This window comes from Etheostoma cragini, chromosome 9 (assembly GCF_013103735.1).
Source record: "Etheostoma cragini isolate CJK2018 chromosome 9, CSU_Ecrag_1.0, whole genome shotgun sequence".
Classification (NCBI taxonomy): Eukaryota; Metazoa; Chordata; class Actinopteri; order Perciformes; family Percidae; genus Etheostoma; species Etheostoma cragini.
In genome coordinates, this window is record NC_048415.1 from 6,026,499 (window position 1) to 6,043,403 (window position 16,905).

The 16,905-nt window shown below is 39.1% G+C and overlaps 1 protein-coding gene across 1 annotated transcript in view; it reads left to right on the forward strand.

Moving 5' to 3' along the window:
* The window catches only part of ap1m3 (adaptor related protein complex 1 subunit mu 3), a 31,894-nt gene that overhangs the window by 5,818 nt on the left and 9,171 nt on the right, over positions 1–16,905 (forward strand). The window contains exons 2-7 of the mRNA XM_034881043.1: positions 2,803–2,959; positions 3,556–3,623; positions 4,165–4,295; positions 8,491–8,638; positions 10,124–10,250; positions 16,250–16,392. Of these exons, the coding sequence (XP_034736934.1) occupies positions 2,803–2,959; positions 3,556–3,623; positions 4,165–4,295; positions 8,491–8,638; positions 10,124–10,250; positions 16,250–16,392 (774 nt within the window). The remainder of the gene's footprint in view (positions 1–2,802; positions 2,960–3,555; positions 3,624–4,164; positions 4,296–8,490; positions 8,639–10,123; positions 10,251–16,249; positions 16,393–16,905) is intronic.

Sequence of the window (16,905 nt, forward strand, 5' to 3'; positions counted from 1 at the left end):
ATCCGGTGTTGGGTCGCGGGGGGAGCAGCTCCAGAAGGGGACCCCAAACATCCCTTTCCCGGGCCACATTAACCTGCTCCGACTGGGGGATTCTGAGGCGTTCCCAGGCTTTTCGCGAGGACTGTGGGGCGACCCATGGGGGCTGAGGCCTTTGCAGAGGCCCGGATTCACGTCTGGGTCCAACCTGCGATAGGTTAATTGGATTTTAATCACGATCACTTTTTTGGCATCCGACAATCAAAGTTGTGTGATCGAGCGATATTTTAAATGGGTCATTCTGTTCATAGAACGCTACGTGTTTTTGCAAAGCCAATCTACCGCTCCATAAACCACTGTCTGATCATGTGCCAGTCAGAGTTGTTCCCTGCACCACGCAGCTTAGTTTCTAGATTTAGACAGTCACAGAGGACAGAGTAATGTGAGAAAAATTCCACAACAGCTAGTCGGTCATACGGCAGTCTCAAGGTTAACCAGTTTACCGGACAATAGCAGTGACCAGTGCCAGTTAGTGTCTGTTAGCTCACAGAGCTCTAGGGTGCTAGTTGGTGTCTGTTAGCTTACAGGGATCTAGGGTGCTAGTTGGTGTCTGTTAGCTTACAGGGATCTAGGGTGCTAGTTAGTGTCTGTTAGCTTACAGGGCTCTAGGGTTCTAGTAAGTGTCTGTCCAATTGAAAACAACGTTCATTTCCAGTCAATTGAGCCAGCCATTAATTGTTTCAGCACTAATTTCAAACCTGCATTGACTTTTTAGTTGTTAATGTAACACATTGTTGCTTTAAATCCATTAATATCGATTGTGTGTATAGATTCTGCATTAATAAGTACTGTTCAAGTAAATCTGCTGAATCTGTTAAGGGTTTTTCTATCAGAGGTTACTTTCAGATCTACAAAGCAAACCTCTGCGTATCTCTTACCAGGGCTCGTCTGTGTCGCAGCTTTTTACTGATGCAAACATTTATAGATACCGCATTCCCAGTCTGCCGTGACATCTGAACTCTTCGCTCAGTGGTTTATGTCTCCTCTCACAGAAGCCGAGCAGTGACCTGTTCCTATACCTATTCTTTTGTCTCCCTCAGATTACTTTACCTTACTGGCATTTCCTTTTAGTTTATTTCTTATTTCCTTCTTCCTTTGTCGTATCTGCCCCTGTGTGACCCCAGCGCAACAGCCTCCTCTAATAAAGAAAGGGGGGGAGGTGTGTGTGTGTGTGTCTGTATGTGTGTGTGTGTCAGCTAGCTCCCTCAAGCGTAAGAATCTTTGTTCTCTTTCTTCACTTCACTCTGTTCCGGACTCTAGCAAGACTGCTGACTCATCTTGTTCCATGTGTTTCTACTAAGATTAGGAGTGTGGTAGTTTTTCAGGGCTAAATGAAGTAAATCTTCAATAATATCAAGATTATTTAAAAACACATCCCAATTGTGCAACTCTGTGATAAAAAACATGTACATTTTTGTTATTTTGCCCTGTCTTTTAATCCAGGACTTAACTCAAGTGCTATTGTCAGTGTAACTTGATCATCCTCTTTTTGTTGTTTTGCACTGACATTCAGCCTTTCAAAGGCAGAAATATCAAATCTAAAGAAGGGACTGCCCGCAGTCATAAGAGGCTCTATTTTGTAAGTATTGGGAAAGACTGCAATCATAGACATGGTCATGAATAATTGACTAGCTAGCTAGCTAGCTGTATTTATAAGCCCACGCCCACCTTTGATTACAAACTGGTTCTCAGTCTTTTCAGAGAGTTGGCAAAAGCTATTCTGGAAAATGTAGGGACTCATTAACAAAGACGAGGTCAAATACACACATGGAAAGCGGTTGGATTGAAACAAGACTACAGTCTGTGTACAGCCAGGCTAGCAGAAACATTTGCACTGATTGGCACTAAAGACAAAGTACAGCTGAGGCTGATGGGAATGCCATTAGTTTTGCAGGTTATTTGGTCATACAACAACTTATTGGACAGATTGAAAGATTGACTGATGTTTGCAATCAAAAAGCCGGAGAATTACAATTCATCCTGAGGGGGACATCAATGTACGGAAAAATGGTCATGGCACTTGATTGAATAATTGTTGTAATTTAGCTCCAAGCCACATTGTGGCATTAAAAAAGGTCAGGTGATCCGTAAAGTCAGTAGGATCGGTCCTATTGGGAACATGAATGCCTATACAAAATTGATACATATTTTTTAGTCTGAACCACTGTGGTGGACTGCCCCTTTTTTTGCTATAATTTCAAACCTGAGAATCACTGGACCTTTGCTAAAGTCTGAATACGCTCCAGATTTATATTAAGACGGTGGTCATTCATCATTTACCATCAGAAGTTAGCAACACAGTTTGCACATTTCCTTGTGAGATGAACCTAGAAAATTGTGCAATTTCTGTCCCGGGTTTGTAGTCAGCCAGTGGCTCTGGAAACATGTTGAAGTCTGAGTGCTGTAGATCCGCTGCTACTCTCAGTTCTTTTAAATCAAGGCTGAAGACCTTCCTTTTTGATGCTGCCTTTCTTTAAATTAATGCTCATTTCTTTCTTATGCTGCACTGTAACTTTTATTCTGCTATTTTGTTTTCAACTTTCTATTCATGTGTCTTATTGATTTTTAATGCTTATGACTTTTAACTGTTTGTACTTGTGTTTTATCTGTTTTAATGATTTTGTGTAAAGCACTTTGAATTGCCCTGTTGCTGAAATGTGCTATACAAATAAAGCTCCCTTGCCTTGCCTTGCCTTGCTCAGGTTTGGTATCTCCATAATAATGTCTACTGCCTCTATATTTTGTTCTTCAACATTTTGGATCCAGGTGCTAATCTGCCGTAACTACATGGGGAACATGGACATGAATGAGATTGACCACTTTATGCCCATCCTGATGAAGAGAGAAGAGGACGCTGAGATGACACCTCTGGTCACCCACGGCTCCACACACTTCCTGTGGATCAAACACAGCAACCTTTACTGTATCCATTTGAGTTCATGTCTTTCTACTTTAATCTTACAGCCTTTCCAACAGTCATATCCGCAGAAAAAAAGATTAAATATAAAATGTAGCAGATATTTACTGCCTTTAACATACCGTAAATATACCTGAATGGCCTCTTTCATTAACTGTCTCCAGCTCCATAAGAAGTCCTCTGTTTCAGGTCTCGGCAGCAGGCAGCTTCTCAGCTTCTGTTTCATCTCATCATATTTCACAGCCAGTTGAAAAATTGAACAAAGATTCACTGTCACGTGTTATGCACTGTACATCCTCCTCTCTTCATGCAAGACCGAGCAGTCAAACTTTCTTACACATTATTAATTCAGCATGATATTGCAGTTGTGAGTATGGAGGACCGCGTTAGATAACTGTGCTGTTTTACCTCCCTGTGGCCATGTTCTCAATTGTTTGCAACTGTGATGCATTCTGCTAACTTACTAATCTAATAACGACCCACTGTCTCTGCACTACATGTGTCCATCTTGTCCATTTCTGGTTCAAAACAAGTTCTTTTTTTTTAGCTCAAAAACTGTCACTCGTAGTTGCACAGTTTTTTCTTAACAGTCTGGTCTTCAGTGGTGGCACTGACAAAGAAGAATGCCAACGCTGCCCTGGTGTACTCCTTTCTTTATAAAATTGTCCAGGTTTGTCTGTTTTCTGAGACTTAACTTCTCCTTGCTACTTGTGTTCAGGTTTAATTGTTGTTAAGTGATTATCCGGATCATGTTGGCGGAGGTCAGGGTCTATATCGGAAAAAATCCTCGTCGAGGGGTCTTGATATAAAGGAAAAAATGACGTGCTGACACTTCATGACCCCGTATAGTCACTTACCTGTCATACATTTACAAGTTTGTTTGCTTGTTTAAACCCACTTGCATTCCTGTTGATGTAGCATATAACACACCTTTTGTTGCTAAAGTTACCTGCAGTTTAAATCGAGATGGCAGATTATACTTTTTAATTAGGAACAAATCAGAAATTTGTATTTTTAGTAATCATAGTATGCTTTGTCTGTGATTGTGATTTGTTCATCACCAGACAATGTGAGGTGCAACTACACCTCTTATTTCCCTATTTCATCAGATGCCATAAACTACAATTTTCTTAACAACACACAATGAAAAAAAGCACAAAGGTACTTTCACAACTTTCTATAATATACTACCTGACTGTTTATTTCCGTAGGTATTTAAGGAGTACTTTAAGGAGCTAGAGGAGGAGAGTATTCGTGACAACTTTGTGACAGTGTACGAGCTGATGGATGAAGTGATGGACTTCGGTTTTCCGCAGACAACTGATAGCAAGATCCTACAAGAGTAAGAAAACATTGCAGATTTCCGTGTCTATATGCCTATTCATACTACCGTAGTGACTAATATTGACAGAAGTTGAGCAGTTACTTCATACATTGTTATTCTAAGTTTTTCCTCAACCAAATGTCATGCTGTAAGAGACCAGCATACAGCTGGCGACTAAAGCTTTGCAGTAATGAATGGGAGAACTTTATTCAGCAAGTGAAATGAACTAAAGCTACTATTCTTGGGCTTCACATGTGCTTCGTGTCCACAGTTTACACTTGGTTGTTTGGCTTTTTCCCTTCCCGTTGCTCCTCTGAGAGGCATTTGTTTCCAGGGAAAGGCTAAAAGTTCACTTTACAATACCAAAATAGCATATGTTCTTTGTGCACATGATCAGTTTTTGCTTCTAATTAATGATACACTTTATAATTTAAACATTTTCGTGTCTCAAAAGTGATTGGTCGTTTTCTTGTTATGTGATTGATGATTAATTTGATGCTGTTTGTGTGTGTGTGTGTGTGTGTGTGTCTGTGTCTGTGTCTGTGTTCTGAATAGGGCTGATAATTACCAGGCTCCTATTGGCACATAGACACAATGACAACGTCAGCTGGGCACACTTGAGACTCTCAGACAGAAAAGCCCTGCTCTTCTCCAAGGAGACACACAAAAGTGCCTACACACACACACACGCACACACACTCACACACAGTACACATAATCACTGTCTCTCTCTGTCTGCAAGCTATTGCAGTTCTCTGTTCTCTGACCTTTTCCTGACCTACCCACCACAAATATGCTTTTCTTCCTCATACACAAACTACCTGGTGTGTGTGTGTGTGTGTATGTGTGTGTGTGTGTGCGCGCACGTGTGGGTGGATGTAAGAGACTGCGGGGATGTATGTGAATGTGTTCATGTGTATGTTTTCGTATGAACCTGCATTTGTGTGTTTGTTGTGATTGATATTGTTATGCTAATCCATCAGTTTGCTGCCAAACCCCGCTGCGCTTCCAGATCCTTTCATTAGCATTTCTGAGGAGAATCAGGGCATAACAGAACAAGCTGAAAAGCAACACAACAAGCCAACGTCAACCTCAAGCCCACTTGTTGCCGCCTTTTATCTCTCAGCACTTTCTGACTTTGCTATGTGTCAACATGCATTTAGGTGGGAGGAACTGGGACAGAAAACTAGGGAAAACATTTTGCCTCAATCCGTCAGTCAATCTTAAACCCTTTTATTTAGCAGTTTTTTTGTTAATCTTAGATAGGACATGTACAGTTGGACTGAAATCAAGATCTTTATGTTTGATTTGTGTTGTTATTCAGCTTTGATTGGCTTAATGGGTCATGAGGCTTGGCTATCCAAACATTTGATTCAATTTAGTGACAATGTGAAAGGGGTCACTTGTAGTGATGAACTTCACAGAGCTTTACATCAAGCTCATTGTTTAGCTGTTCGGCTCGCAGTGTCACGGTTTGGGTTCACTCGAGCTGATCTCATAGTGTCGTTTTCAGCAACAGCAGGCTGCTGTTTTTCAGCGAAGAAGTTCTAAAAACCCACTGTACACTACCTACTCAGCACATAACAGCAAACAGACTAATTTAGCAACTTTCCCTGACAGAGCTAAAAGAGTGACAATTGGACTAACAGTCCTCTGATGGTCAAATGACTTCAAATGGATTATATGCTGTAACTGCTAGATGTCTAAATAAGCAACTTTTTACCAACATGGTCACCATATCAACTTAAAACTCCATGATATGTAAGTCTTTTGCTCACAACTAGTTTTTGCTGCTTATAAGTAGCCAAAAAAGAGTATTGTGTATATACTCAAAACGGTTGGATCAATGGCACAGATGTGCCACTATTATTACAGATTAGATTTCAAATGACTAAATTTTCCAGAAAAGTGCAAACTTGTGGTGAAGGCAATTTCATTTATGTAGCCCAAAATCACAAATGTGATGTGAAATGTGACTTTGCAATCTATACAACACAAAACACCCTCTGTCCGTAAAACCTTGATAATCTACCCTTTGGTAACAGTGCATGTTGGTATGCATTTTGCCATTGTGGTTAGCAGAAGGACAGTGCAATCTGTAGACACAGTGTTAATACCCACGCTGTTTGACTTGTTCATACTACGTGCAGCCGTTTCTCAAATTAGACACTCTATATGGAACACAGATACCTGTTGCTGTATTTAGCCGACTGAAAAGGAAGACCTCTTACATACACACACACACGGGACATCATATGTGACATTGGTAATATGAATCTCAAGAACAATGTAATTCCAAAATTATTACCTTGTCTGCGTTAACACAATATCAGCGGTGGCACCACGTAGGCCCGCACGATTTGGGGAAAAATAGGAATCACGATTTGCAATTTTTGCTTAGAATTGATGGTCAAATTTTTGTTTGTTTTGGGCACCTATAGAGCATTGTCCATCACCACAAGCCTGTAAACAAAGAGGCTTCAATGAAGAGAAGGTAGAGCATTTCAGCGCTTGGGAAAGCTTTCAATTTTATAACGTCTCTGGTAAAAATAAAACATTATTATTAATTTTTTTAAATCAAAGTTATTCAAAAATGAAATCATGAACAGGGTGAATTGAGATTGTGATTTTACAACAATTAATTATGCTGGCCTAGGACCACGTCCCCTATCTTGTTGCAGGCAGATTTTTTTGGTGGGGCTGCATCATTTCAAAATCCATATAGTCACAAAACATTGAATACATTTGAGGTTATCAACATGGCATTGTTTCTCGGTTTGCTATTCGGCTGGCTTTGCACTTTTCCCCATTTTTGTAAAAGAGGAGCATGAGGACAGCAGATCGGTGTGGAACACTGGGTCAGTATGTCATTGACCCTGGGGAAAATGCTCAGGCCTCTGGAGAAGGAGAGAATGTGAGGGACAACTGGAAATAGGACAGGAGAAAGCGGGAAGAGAAGAGGTCAGAAGAAAAGACATGGGGAGAAAAGAGATTTCCTCAGAGATAGCGCAGTTTGACTGTCAGTCTGGGTCTTTTGATTTGTGTTAGCAGTTTAAAATAGTAGCTCACGTTTTGATTAAGAGCAATTAATGGAAAATGAATTAAAGCGGATTTTAGGCACATGGCTACAAAACATCTGTATCCTGTTCTTTTGTGAATACAGTTCTCCAGAGCAGGTTCAAGTGCAGGTCCTGACAATTCAGAATGTTTTTAACAAAGTGTTGAAAGCACCATTCGTTTTCATGCCCAACCGGGTTCGTGTATAAATCCTCTGGCAGTTATTTGTAGGGTGATGACTTTGGTTAATTTTAGCCAAAAGTGCCAAATGAAAAAAAAAAATCTGTCTTTTAAACTTTGCTAAGTTGTACATTATAAAAACATGAAAATAATTAAAATTCCCAAAAGTGGACAAACAGTTTATAACAATATATTCCAAGGAAAGTGGGTGGCATAAATTAGAAGACAGCTCTCCAGGGAAACCAAGGAAGTGAGAAGTAAACTGTTAAAAACAGTTCTTGTCACATGTTGTTTATCTAAGTACAGCTCCTTCTTATTCTCATGACAATTCATTATGCCTCCCTGGATACAGTCAGAGGATTTTTAAAACAAATGGGCTCTCTAGCTTGCACATTAAGAGACAACCTACAGCACTGTGCAGTTGGAACAATCAATATGTGTATGCATAAAAGGAATACATGTAAAGTGAAAAAGAAGGGAAGGGACTACAGGTAAAGTTTCAATAGCTCATTATCATGTAAACAAATTAATGTAAGTGATATTATCAGTGGCTGTAGTCACAGTGGGTTAATGTAAATCCATGTTCCTATTACATCCATGAATACCCTTCATAGACCATACCAACCTTCTTCAATTTGAAAATACTGCTAAACTATTTTAGATCATGAGGTGAGATTAATACAAACTATATAACAGCTTTATTTTTCATCAGATTAAGAGTGTTATTTTGTTGATGAAACCTTATGATATTACTTCTCAACAGGTGCCAGTTTTTAAAGGAGATTACCAGACTGAATTATTATTTCACACTGCAGCCATTTGTTGAGATATTTCTCCAAAATTAGAAATTCTGTCTCTGTCTGAAGCATCTAAATGAGGAGGTTTTTTTACGTGTTCTACCCAACAGGGTTACATGCTGAATTAGGAAAGAGTTTCACACATGTTAACAACTTTTTTCTGCCTTTGTCTCTTTCAGGTACATCACCCAGCAGGGTCATAAATTAGAGGTTGGGGCTCCTCGACCTCCTGCCACTGTCACCAATGCGGTGTCTTGGCGGTCAGAAGGCATCAAGTACAGGAAGAACGAAGTTTTCATGGACGTCATTGAGTCAGTAAATCTCCTGGTGAGGACACTATTTGTTTTTGCACCATCATATCGCACAAAGAATATTCTCAGAAAGTTCAAATTGACACAGCAAAAAGACTAACTGACATTGCACACTTTAGTTGAGTATTATCCTATCCATAGTCTGTATCCTTTCCTCCAGATGCAAGTCTTTTTGCCAATTTCCCTCCGCTTTCTTTGTGTTTGAATTTTAAACTCCTGTGGATTTCTGAGGACTGTGGTTACCTGCTCCTCAGAATTGCATGGGAAATCCAGACAGCTGGCTAGACTATCTGTCCAATCTGAGTTTTCTCTCGCACAACTAAAACAACTTTTGAACGTATGCGTTCCACCATAACCAGTTCCTTCCAATGATAAGTCTCTGTTGTGGGCAGTGTGGAGTGACTTTTTCAGTATTATATTTCAAAGGTTTGTCAATACAAAGTAGACAAAATACTTTAGTTAGAAAGAATCTACCTACTTCTAATTTTGTAACGGCTGTGAAATATTTTGACTTCGTAAAAGTGTAAAAAAAAAAAAAAATGTCCCTAAACATGGTTTGAAAATGGAATGATTACAATACAATACAATAATTTGGTGTAAAATTAAACATTATTATTAAATGTTAAAAATAATATTGTATATTAAATACAGATTTATTTTTTATAGTAGGGGTAGAACTTCTAATAAGAATATGGATTTATTGTGTTATTAGTTGAGTTATTATATTCTTCTAATTTCTTTAAAGTTGCCATGTTTGTCTCCCCCTATATTGTCAGCTATAGCACACACACACACACACACACACACACGCACACATCACTGATCAGCGAGATAAGGTGAGGTTTTAAGGCTTCATGATAAAACCCATTTAAATGAACATTTTAAGTTTTGAACTGAGGAATACAGGCAACGACTCAGGTTTCCTGGAGCCAAAGAAAATGACAAATCTGTAAAACATGAATAGGCTGGGGCCTTTTAAACTCAAAGAAAGAAATGTTTTAACCTTGAAACAACACATAAAGGACAACTCAACTCTCAGTTGCAGGTTTTTACGAGTCAAAGAGAAACTGATAAGGTTTTTAAGAACTGCTTGAGAGCTGCAGCTGCCACCTCCTTTCCTGTGACCAGAGACTTTTTTTAATGCTGTCAGAGTTCTTTATCCTCTTTCATCAACACATTGCTTTCATTTGTTGCTGGGTTTTGATGTGACTGAATGGCTTTTACTGATCTGCATCATTATTTAAAAAAGAAAGAAAAAAAAAGCCACTTGTATGTGCACATTTGTATTTTCTAAAAACAAAGCTTGTGTACTTTCAGGTAAACTTTGTTGAGATTTGACTGTAAAGCTGATAGATAGATAGATAGATATTTATTGATCCCAAAAAATGGGAAATATACATGTATATCATATAGATATCATACCTGTGATCACACTGCTGTTCTCCAAGCAGTAATTTAGACTTCTCTTGCTTAATGCAACGCCCTGCTCTTCTGTCTATAGGTGAACGCCAATGGCAGCGTCCTGCGGAGTGAAATATTGGGCACTATCAAACTCAAAGTGGTCCTGTCGGGGATGCCTGAACTCAGATTGGGCCTCAATGACAAAGTGCTGTTTGAAATCACAGGCAGTAAGTAACAGTGTGTCATCATTATTGTCATACATGTCTTATTAAAAGTGTTTATCAGGAAGCAATAGAATCACATAGACATTAAAGGTGACTTAAATCACATACAGTAATATGAGAGGAGGATTAATTGGCAAGCGTGGATAATTTAAGTACAGTTATAACTTATAGGGCTTATGTTATTCTATGTTGGCCTTTTTCCTTTCCTTTATTGTGTTACATATCTTTTTGTGCACGTTATAGTTTACAAAGTGAAAAAGCCCAAAGTTCACAAACTGCGCCAAACAGCTCTGTTGTATTCCAAACTTTAATTCTGTGACAAACGTGTGTCACTTTTAACACACGTTATGATGCTAGGCTGCTAGCATGGCACTCTCTCACGCTCTGCTACTGACAAGCTAGCAGTACTTACTGAGCATGTGCAACTCCCAACAAAGATGGTACAGAAGGGTGATGCCTCACTCGGAAGATAAAACACAGAGCTCGACACACAGGGTGAAAAGAGGAGCTGCAGCAATGTGCAGAACAACAATATATGGTATTTTGTTTACAATTAAACTTCATTTCACATACTGAGCCAACATCGACAGAATGTCATGCAATTGAGAGGAATAGTTGCGAGATTTCCTTTATCTCAAAGTGCCAACATTTGACATTGTTGATAGAGAACCTGTTAAATGTCCACAGGGAAGGTTTAGTTGTATTTTGAATAAAAAAAGAATTCACCTAAATATAAGTTTGCATCAAATATCTACTTGACTCATGCTTAATTGCCAAAACATATTTGTAAATATGCTACTGGTTGATAGTTGAGCGCTGGCTGTGAACTCCTCCTAACACTTCCACTATCACCTCCTCTTTCTGTCTAAACCCCTCACTCCTGCAAATCTCACACTCGGCTTAGCTTTCATCTTTCATCTCCTCATCTTCCTTTCCCTCTCCTCCTACTTTCTCAATTTTTCAACTTCTGTCTCCCACTGCTACACCCCCCCCCCCCCCCCCCCCCCCCTTGTCTATTCCTGCACCCTCACCCCGTTCTCCCTCTCATCTCCCTTTTTTCCTTCCTCTCTTTTGCCTTCATTTCTTCCCCCCTACCGCTTCTTACCGAAGGGGAAATCCTCCATCATTGTCTAGCCTCTTTTCCTCTCAGTTAATCCTCACCCCAGGCTACAGCCCTGCAGATAAAAGGTGAGGGTCTGTGGATATCCTGTATATGCAGCCCACAATCCCCCGCTGTGTTTTGAAGTCTGGGAAATAACATATTCTCAGAAAAAAAATGATCAGAAATCACGATCAAACACACTGACAGATGTGACAGATACAGTAACACCCACAATTACACGCTGAATGTTTATACAAATATTTAAATGTGTTTTACCCTCTCATCCTCAGAAGTTACACTTTTTTTTTTAACATATCTTTCGCTGTCATTTGGCGGCTCTCATTTTTGCCTGATTTGCACATTTTATCACAGCTGGATGCAGCCAAAATGGGAACATAAGTCATGTAACACTGCCCTCTGCAGGCAAATGTCCCTCATTGTCACTACAAAGGACAGACAGAAATGTCAAACATGTTACATTCATAGTATTCTCTGATTTAAAACTGGGGACTGAAGTTACATAACCCACAAAATTAGTCATCAGTCAGTCAAGATGAACAATGAGACCTTTTTATTTCAAATATTTGATCATTTGTGACACTGCTCATATATCTCTTAGATTAACCACAGTTACTTACCAGAGGTGTTTGTCTGTTTGTTTGAAGCTTGTGGATGTTAGTGGTGTTTTTTTGGCATTATGAGCTGAGGTTCATTAACGATTATTTTCATTACCAATTAATCAGCTGATTATTTCCACATTAATTGTCTTGGTAAAAAATGCCGCAAGTAACATCTTCAAACCCCCCTCTCCCCAGAGAAGACAGAGAGTTGTATATGTTCATATATTATGTTACATCACACCATACATTAACCATAATAAGAACTATAGGGTGAGCATTATGTGTTCTTAAGTACTTTGGTATGGCTGAATACAGTACCAAGACGGAGCCTCCCCAGAAGAAATATAGAACATCATAGTTCTCAATTGTGTTGCTTAATAGTGGAAATCAAGATTTGGACATTTTTGCCCCCCAGTATCAAATGAAAGATACAGAAAAGATAAGCGGATTCGAGGACATTTCTGATTCCTCATAAACTTCCTGAAGAGTGCTGTGAGTTTCTCAAACATTCCTGCAGGTGGCGCGAGAGGGATATAATGAAATACATTCATGAATTGAAGAAATATGTCAGGATTCTATAGATTAATGCACTGATTGCATTATTAGTTCATAGTTTGTTGGTGCTATAGTTTCTAAATGAGGTGTTATTTTGATGGCCAAAAATGTGAAATTAAATTTCACATTACCTTGAAATTATTGGAAAATATTATTATATATTGTCTTTCATTCCCATAAAGCAGCATTCGTTTTTTTAGTCAGTTAGTTTAACTTTTGTTTCATGTTTCATATTTGATAAGATGGACCTAAGAAATATTTAGCATTTTTGTTGAAAAGATGACTTAAATGATTTTTCGACCACCAAATTCGTTTTCTTTCAAGAACATAATCCACTAATCGTTATGTATCCTGTGCCCTGGACCTTTAAATACAAAAAGGTCTGACTTAAGTTGTCTATCTGGCCACGTGTGTCAGTGATATGACATCAAGGTAAGATGATTTGGACAGAAAGATTGCCATTATTAAACGGTTCCCTGTGTCTCCTTCTTTAATGTGCAACAGCTGACAGAAAACAGATTAGGTTGCTCCCGTCTGCTGCTGTGTATTAACAACACAGAAATTGGTGAAAGCAGCCTTAAACGTAAACCGCAGGGGACGCTGCTGCATCTTCAATCCCCACCTGGCATGTACACACACACACACACACACACACACACACACACACACACACCTGCTTCTTCTTCCGCCCCTTACGTCCTAGCAGTGACAGTGTCTCATATGACCTTTCTTTCCTGTCTACTTGTGTGTGTGTGTTTGTGTGTGTGTGTGTGTGCGTGCATGCATGCGTGCGCTTTTTATGCGTGTCAGACATTAAAAACAAAACAAAATAGAGACTGAGAAAGACAGAAACCGTTCTAAAGGGCTTCCCTGCTTTGCTTGTCCAGGAGTGCTTTGCTCTCCCCAGACCTGACCTCAGCCAGTCCCCTCTCAGCAGTGAGGAAATGTCACACACAAACACACACATCCACACACACACACACACACACACACACACACACACACACACACACACACACACACACACACACACACACACACACACACACAATATCAATAGGGAAACGAGCAAGTAGCAAGCAAACATGTATAGACCTATTCCCATGAAGGCACTTGAGAGCGACAACAATGAACAAGGAAGAAACACACACACACACACACCCCTGCCTTACTTTTTTTTTTAAGAGCGTTACAAAATATAAACTACATACACTATGTATACATACATATGCTACATAGTATATCAGAGAAAAACAAAAGAAAAAACAAAGCTAACATAATTAATAACAAAAACAAGTTTAACTAATGAAATGTACCAGTGCAAAAATAGGCTAGTAAAGTGCATGCAGTACAAAGAGTCCTTCGTAAAGTACATATCGTAAAGTACATAGAGTCTTTTGTAAAGTGCAGTATATCACAATGTCCAAATGTTCCAAGAAAGGAGCTGTTTTTTTATCTAGAGTTCTTCTTCTCCTTAGTTCAGTGAGCACTTGTTTGCACACATCCTCGCTGTTTATAATATCTATCTAGTCTTCCATTATTTGAAGCATACTGTTTTTATAATTTATATCAGTTGCTTGTGTTTCTCTGGTAGAATCCCATCACTAACACAATACATGAAAGATTTAAATGAAAGGTCCAAATTTACACCATACACTTTTAACTTGTCCCAGACGTCTTTTACTCTATAACAGTCCATCAAGAGAGGCTATTGTTTCTCATCTTCATTGCAGTAAATCCTTGGACATTTTTTGTTGACACATAGCAACCCCAAGACACAACAGCTCTGACAGGAAGTCTGTGTACAGACATCAGCCATCTCACATCATGAATGCTCTCAGAGAGGTTCTTATTTTTTTAAAATTTCAAGAACTGAGTTCCTTTGTTGTAGGTTAGGTGTTTATAATTTATATACCCACCATATTTATAATCATACTTTTTTTTTAAAGCATTTTACTCGAGAGGCCTTTACAGTCTATTTGATATTTTTCATATTCCTATGTAAAATCACCTTAAATGAGGTTGTATTCTGTACCTTGTCTCGCTCCCCCCCCCCCCCCCCCCCCCCCCCCCCCCCCCCGTATTTGTTACTTTCATACATGATTTTCTCTTTTTGTTATTTCTCTAGGACCCCAAACCAAGTTTAAATTATGCTTATTTCATTTAATTATCATTTTGTGAGATGGAGGAAATATGTTTGCCATTTGGATAAGACAAACATTTTCATAATGTTCACTGTTGATTTATATTTAGTGTTTTTTATTTTTTATTTTTTTCACTTATTCTTTAATTTCACATAGTTTAAAAAAACATAGTTTTCACAGGTTTTTTTTACTAGAGTTTTTATTACAAATGGTCAAACCCAAGATTTTAATTTTGTTTGTTACTTTACTGTTGATATTATGTTTGTAACTTGTCGTTTCAAACACCCTCCGTTTTATCATGACTTAATTTAGCACTTACCTCACCTCGTCTCTGACAGTGCTGGTCCAGGGTTGCATCCAGAGCAGGTGGGGCTTACTTTAAGCTGACTGTTGAATAGGGGATTAGGTTGAAGGCCCACAGTCATTTACAGCAGTTTTCCACCACTCAGCACCCTCCATTATCAACAGAGAAGGAGAACATTGGGCTTTCTCCAGCAGGCTCCAGATGCTACAGTTAAGGAGGTTGTGCTTTCTACTGCCTCTGGCAACAGCGCTGCACTCTTGCTTCACATTTTAGAGGAATTGTCTGGAGAAGTCTGATTCTTTTAACGGAGAAAAGTGATCCAGCCGACACAATCTGCAGAATTTTGTCTATAGCAGCCTCTAGTACTCCTGTAGAGTTGTTGGTATGATAAAGGTTATATAGGCTGCTTAATTGGTCACTAACTATCTTCTGGTAACCATACTCACAATTATTGTCCAGTGCTATCTAGATGAGCCTATTAACAGAAATTAATCATTTGTTTATCTACCAAAAATGCCAGATATTCAAATCTATTGTATTTCACACTGTTTAAAAAAAAAATCAATTTAGGATTAATATCTCCCTCTGTGGCGGTCTGTGTCTGTCAGGTTTTAAACACAGCAACCGATAAAGGGTTGTGGCAGTCATATTACAGATGATATAGTGGTGAAAAACAGTGTAGGCGTATTTCACGAAACAAGACCATAATAAAAGACCTGCATTAGTGTTGTAGGCGGATTCATTTCACAAACAGTAACTCAGAAGCTTTTGACAACAAGGTAAATTGTATTTTTTTTTTACTTGGCAAAGACATGAAAAAACAACCCCCTCTTTACGACAGACAGATATGTGTTTTTCTTAGAAGTGTTTTTCTAAAAACTAGAAAAATTATTATTCTACAATATTTGTTTACTTTGTTGTGTATGCGTGTGTGTAAGTGCAGGTGTGGAGGCATTTGTGACGCAGTTGAATGTGCTTCAGTGGGGGAGAATATTATGGCAGGAGGTTGAAGGCACACTGTGTATTTTTGTTTGTGTTTGTGTGTTTGTTGTGTAGCAGCTAAATAACTGTTCAGTGGGGGACAAGAACGGGGCAGATGGATTTGTTAGCACACTGTGCCTACCGTGTGTGTGTGTGTGTGTGTTGAATGTTTTGACCTTGATTTTCCCAAGGCTGCGTGGAAGGTTCTCAATCTTGTGTGTGTGTGTGTGTGTGTGTGTGTGTGTGTGTGTGTGTGTGTGTGTGTGTGTGTGCGCTTGTCTGTGCGTGTGTGTCAGGAGAGAAGAGTAAGACAGTGGAGCTAGAGGATGTGAAGTTTCATCAGTGTGTCCGTCTGTCACGCTTCGAGAACGACCGCACCATCTCTTTCATCCCCCCCGACGGGGAGAGCGAGCTCATGTCCTACCGCCTCAACACAACAGTGAGTAGGACACACAAACAAACTTCTCTCTTTAACACACACACACACACACACACACACACACACACACACACACACACACCACCTGCATACCAGCAACACCAAGAGCACACTTCTCATTTGTCTCACAGTAAGGTGTGTACACAGTTACCATCACAACCTAGAAAGTTCATTCTTTATCTCATCTTCCTCGCACACAACATGAACACGGTGTGTCTGAAGACTTTTATGTTGTAGTAATTTGGTAGATAATTGCTGATATTGTCTTATCACAGATATTGACGTATATGTTGGCAAATATGTAACTATAACTTTAGCATGTATTTTAGATCCTTATTTTTCTAATTTAATTTTTCTAATGTTTTTGTTATTTTGCTTGTGTTTTTCCGTATCGTTTTGGTCTAACCTCTCGGTGAAGTTTACCGTTCAAAATGTATCATATTCTATTTGCGGTTGCTCTCATTATTGATAACGTTTATTGTTCAACTGCAAAATATCTTTGAAAGACTATCA